Source organism: Humulus lupulus, chromosome 5 (genome assembly GCF_963169125.1).
Source record: "Humulus lupulus chromosome 5, drHumLupu1.1, whole genome shotgun sequence".
NCBI lineage: Eukaryota > Viridiplantae > Streptophyta > Magnoliopsida > Rosales > Cannabaceae > Humulus > Humulus lupulus.
The window spans coordinates 238,872,638-238,877,456 of record NC_084797.1 but is presented as its reverse complement, the minus strand read 5'-3'; the positions used below and the strand labels follow the sequence as shown (position 1 = coordinate 238,877,456).

The following is a 4,819-nucleotide window of genomic DNA, read 5'->3' as shown; positions in this document are numbered from 1 at the left end:
AGTTGCTACATCATCCTCGAAGCCTCGCCAGTCACAACCATCAATCGTGGGATCTCATTGGCCCTTAGTAGTATATTTTTTTCTTTCATACTCTCATGTTCTTTGATATAGCTACTGCCACCCTTGTTAGAGTCTTTCCTACCCTTGCAAGTTTGTCTCCACTTAATTGGCAAAGTATCTCTCTACCTTTTTCAAAATTTTCCACTATCATTATTGTGTTTGTAATGTGTAGATTGAATATTATATATGATCTTTGACTTGGTAATTTTACAAGACAATGAGTGAAACTTTGATTCTGAGTTACACTTGGTTTTGTGATTTTGCCACTTTGGGATTGTTTTGGATTGTGAGATTCAAGTTATGGAATTTTTGGGGATTTTCATCCGAACTTGACGTGACCCATTCAAAATACAAAATAAAGAATTCGAGGAAATCCAAACTAGTGTCGGATAGGTTTTAGTATTGTTTTCTTCTAATCATATCTCGAACAACGAAAATTCAAAATTATCGACTCGTGTACATGTTACATTATATTTTTATTTTTATTTTTAGGAAACAAAATAGTATAAGTCATTTTCTATACTTACATTATTTTGAGATACTTTTTACAAACCAAAATAGTTCAAATAACAAAAATTGTAGGTCATAATAACATCTATTAAAAAAATATTTGATTGAAAAATTAATGTAATAGAATGAAATACATGTGAACTTTTTTTTTTCTATCTCTATCTTTATGATAAGTTTTTTTTTAAAATTTTTTATAATAATGATCATATCCGAACAAAACAAATTATTTTTGTTATCCTCATTTCCATCCACCTATTTAAAACTTAGAGCTTATGATGACAACCCAAAAAAAAAACTCTTTAACTCATATTTTAATGAAAAATAAAGATAAATATGAAATAAATTAGGCTAATGTTTGGATTTTTTTTTAAAAAAATTATTACCATTTCTCATACAATTTTTCATCTACATCATTCACAACCCAATTCCCATCCACAAATTTTAAAAATAGAAAAAAAAAAACTAGAGAAAAAAAAAATAGATATTTTGAAGGTATCAAATTGAATGTCAAAGTCCATCATCGTCATAATTGCTATAAAAAAGCTTACACAACATATAATCCATCCATACCAAAACAAGTTGACCAAAAGCCAACGCACGTGCGAGGCACACGATTCTTCCTGAAATTGCAACTTACAGATTGGGGATAGGATTCTTCAAATTAGGGCTTCCATTCTATTATACGAGAGAGGTTCCCTCTCACAAACCCCAGACCCCAACACCTAAGCCTTCTTAACCCCTCTTCTTCGCGAGCCGGAAATGGCCGCCATAACCCCCTAAACCCATTGACCTCGTTTCTCCTCTTCTTTCTCCGTCTCATCAACTCACTCGCAGATTCTTTTTCTTTGGATTTGTTTTTGTTTGAAGCCAAACACTGCTCTCTCTTTTTATTTATACTTTTAGAGGAGGGTTTGATTTCGGAATCGGATCTTTCCTTACCGGTTCTTGGTACCAGTTGGCTGGAGTTTTCGGGAGGAAGATAGGGTTTTAGGGTTTGGTTGTATTGGGTATTTTTTGAGGGTTGTGATGGACGATAGTGCTCTTGAGGATATTATAAAGCGTCTTGTGTCGGCCAAAAATGGACGGACGACCAAGCAGGTGCAGCTTACGGAGCCTGAAATACGACAGCTTTGCTCTACGTCCAAGGAGATTTTTCTCAGTCAACCTAATCTCCTCGAGCTCGAAGCTCCCATAAAAATTTGTGGTATATATCGAAGACTATATTGATATTCTTGCTGGTGTTGTTTTGAATTTTAAGTCACTTCTGCTATTTGCTTGTGTGCTTGTATCTTGAACGAGGGGGAAAAACTCTTCAGTTTTGAGAGGGAAAAAAAGATTTTCAGGTTTTAAATATGTATGTGTATATAAATATATATTCCTAAAGGTTTTGAGGTTTTCTTCTTATCTTTCTCTAGTTTGTGAAGCTTATTGATATTACTGAGACGTTTTGATAATGGAGGGAAAAAAAATAAAGAAACAACGTTCTAAGCGTAGTTGGGTTTGTTTCACTTCCGGCATATAAACTCATACCGCTAATGTTGTATTCAGCACAGCTGAAACACCTCTATATAACTTAAATTTAGTGACAAAATATTGTATTTGTATATAAAGTGACATTGTTTGTTTTTTAAGTTTTTTTATATGACCATTATTTTCCTCCTTGTCAACTGTTTAATAGAATTGAGTCTGTGATAGTTCAGGCTGTCATTCTTGGTTGAAATCTGGGACGAGGGTTGAATGCTTGGATATCTTGAATAAAGTCATTTTTAGTCAGTCCTGTTGTATTTTTATGACCACCGTGTCTGGCTTTAGGTTAAAGAGATGTGGAGCATTAGGCCAGGACATGTCTGTCTAATAGTTAAATATTGTTTTGGAGGTGAGGGTAAACGAAATGAATGAAAATGTTGATAATTTTCTTAATTGTATGTGCAACTTGTTGAGAACTTATATTTTGAGCTATGTTATTATATATGTTAATTTGTTGGTTGGTAATGACATCTTTATGCATGCGTTTGCAGGAGATGTTCATGGTCAGTTTTCAGACTTGTTAAGATTGTTTGAGTATGGTGGATACCCACCTGAAGCAAACTATCTGTTCCTAGGAGACTATGTAGACCGTGGTAAGCAGAGTATAGAGACTATATGCCTTCTTCTCGCATACAAGATCAAATACAGGGAGAATTTCTTCCTTCTCAGGGGCAATCATGAATGTGCTTCCATCAACCGTATATATGGGTTTTATGATGAGTGCAAGAGGAGATTTAATGTTCGTGTGTGGAAGACATTTACCGACTGCTTTAACTGTCTCCCCGTTGCTGCTCTTATAGATGAAAAGATCCTTTGCATGCATGGAGGCTTATCTCCTGATCTAAAACACCTGGATCAGATTAGGAATATTGCTCGTCCTGTTGATGTGCCAGATCAGGGCCTTTTGTGCGATCTTTTATGGGCAGATCCAGATAAGGATATTGATGGCTGGGGGGAGAATGACCGAGGTGTTTCATATACGTTTGGAGCTGACAAGGTAGCTGAATTTCTTCAGAAACATGACCTTGATCTCGTTTGCCGTGCTCACCAGGTGATTTGATTATCTATCTTTTGGATCTATTGAGGCTTGTATGCTCTTGCATGTCATCGTAGAATTGAAAGGTTAATACATTGCATAGCTGTTCATGCATACACTTTCAACCGGTTAGTTTTCTAAGGTATAATTTGCTTCTTTTTTTTTCCCACCATGGCTTTACAACTTTGTGATTATGGCATGATATGTTTATTTGGTTATTTCTATTATCCTCTTTTTTAATTTAGGCGTCAGTATGGTCTCTGCTGCTGATGACTGTGTTGTTGTAATTGTTCACTGTACTAGTAATTATTGATTTTGCTTGTGGATGCTATTCTTTTGGCATGAAGTAATTCAGCATTCTGATGTACAACTTCTTGTTCTTCCAATCCCGAAAAGATATTTATTGAAACAAATTTACTCCCTTATCCTAATTATTTTCACCAATCATACTCTGGTAATTAGATACTTGTCTATCAGTAGAGGCTGATATGCTATTGCTGTTTAGCATGCACATAATCTTAAGGCAATTGTACGGCTTCTTGGACTCAGCCATTCAATGAGAAATCACATGCTAGTGTATACAATGAGCATTTTTTAAATTATTTTTCTTTGGTTTTATCTAGGATTTCTTGGTTTTTGTTTAATAGGTTGTGGAAGATGGATACGAATTTTTTGCGAAGCGGCAACTGGTAACCATATTTTCAGCTCCAAACTACTGTGGTGAGTTCGACAATGCTGGTGCTATGATGAGCGTGGATGATTCATTGACATGCTCATTCCAGATCCTCAAGTCTTCCGAGAAGAAGGGGAAATTTGGACTTGCGAACAGCACGATACGACCAGGAACTCCACCCCATAAGGTATAAGAACCTTTTTAAAACTAGAGGCTTAATATTAGAAGCTACGCCTACTCAATTAATACATTTAATCTTTTTTCACATCAATACTTCAACAAGTTTGCAAGGAAGATGACCAATACGCTAGCAGCTTTGTCCTGTGACTCATAAGTTATACTATCTGCTCTCTTACACCATTAACTTAGTGATCCAGATTCTAGGATTTTGGAATGTAGTGCAAATATTTACACCTGGCCTTTTATGAAATCATGCTTACGTTCTTTTTTTTTCCTTTCTTTCTCTAATTGAGAGTGAAAGGAGAACAGCTCTGCTCCGACTGATCAAATGAACTTTAGATTTTACTTGAATTAAATTATCTTAGGATGTGTTGTTAAAATGTGGATTTTGCTGCGCCTATTTATTTATATTTTATTATTACTTTCAGGGTAAGGGCTGATTGAGACCTCTATTGTGAGCTAATCATGAGTAGTAAAAGCATAAATGCGGGCTATTATACTTTCCCATCTCAATGTTTAGCTTGTGTACTTCTGAACTCGTGCTGCCCGGCATCGTTGCAACTGCGAGGTTTGATAGTTCAGCGCTGCATTTTGTGCATGCATTACAGACATATGAAGACACAGTTACTTCTACACTTAAGGAGAGCCTGACCAGGCTTTATAACGTTAAAGCTGTCTTTTTTTACTTTCTTCTTTACTTTCAATTCTCTTCCCTTTTTGAAACTAATGTATAATTGAAATTCTGACTTTGTTGTGTGGAATTGGAGCTAAATACTTGTTCCATTGGCCATTGTTCCTTTGAGATTGGGAAAATTATTGATTTTTAGTCTTGA

General features: G+C 35.4%; 1 protein-coding gene across 1 annotated transcript; it reads left to right on the top strand.

The window, feature by feature from the left end:
* The first annotated feature begins 1,239 nt into the window (after nucleotides 1-1,239).
* On the top strand, nucleotides 1,240-4,819 carry LOC133778508 (serine/threonine-protein phosphatase PP1). The gene is made up of 4 exons (XM_062218464.1): nucleotides 1,240-1,774; nucleotides 2,589-3,148; nucleotides 3,781-3,993; nucleotides 4,415-4,819. The coding sequence occupies exons 1-4, from the start codon at nucleotides 1,597-1,599 to the stop codon at nucleotides 4,424-4,426; spliced, it is 963 nt and encodes a 320-aa protein (XP_062074448.1). The 5' UTR covers nucleotides 1,240-1,596; the 3' UTR covers nucleotides 4,427-4,819.

Bases quoted from the DNA above. Each gene is read 5' to 3' on its own strand.
- LOC133778508 (XM_062218464.1), top strand. From the start codon at position 1,597: ATGGACGATAGTGCTCTTGAGGATATTATAAAGCGTCTTGTGTCGGCC. The intron at 1,775-2,588 runs GTATATATCGAA...ATGCGTTTGCAG, and splicing joins AGCTCCCATAAAAATTTGTG to GAGATGTTCATGGTCAGTTT. The intron at 3,149-3,780 runs GTGATTTGATTA...TTTGTTTAATAG, and splicing joins TCGTTTGCCGTGCTCACCAG to GTTGTGGAAGATGGATACGA.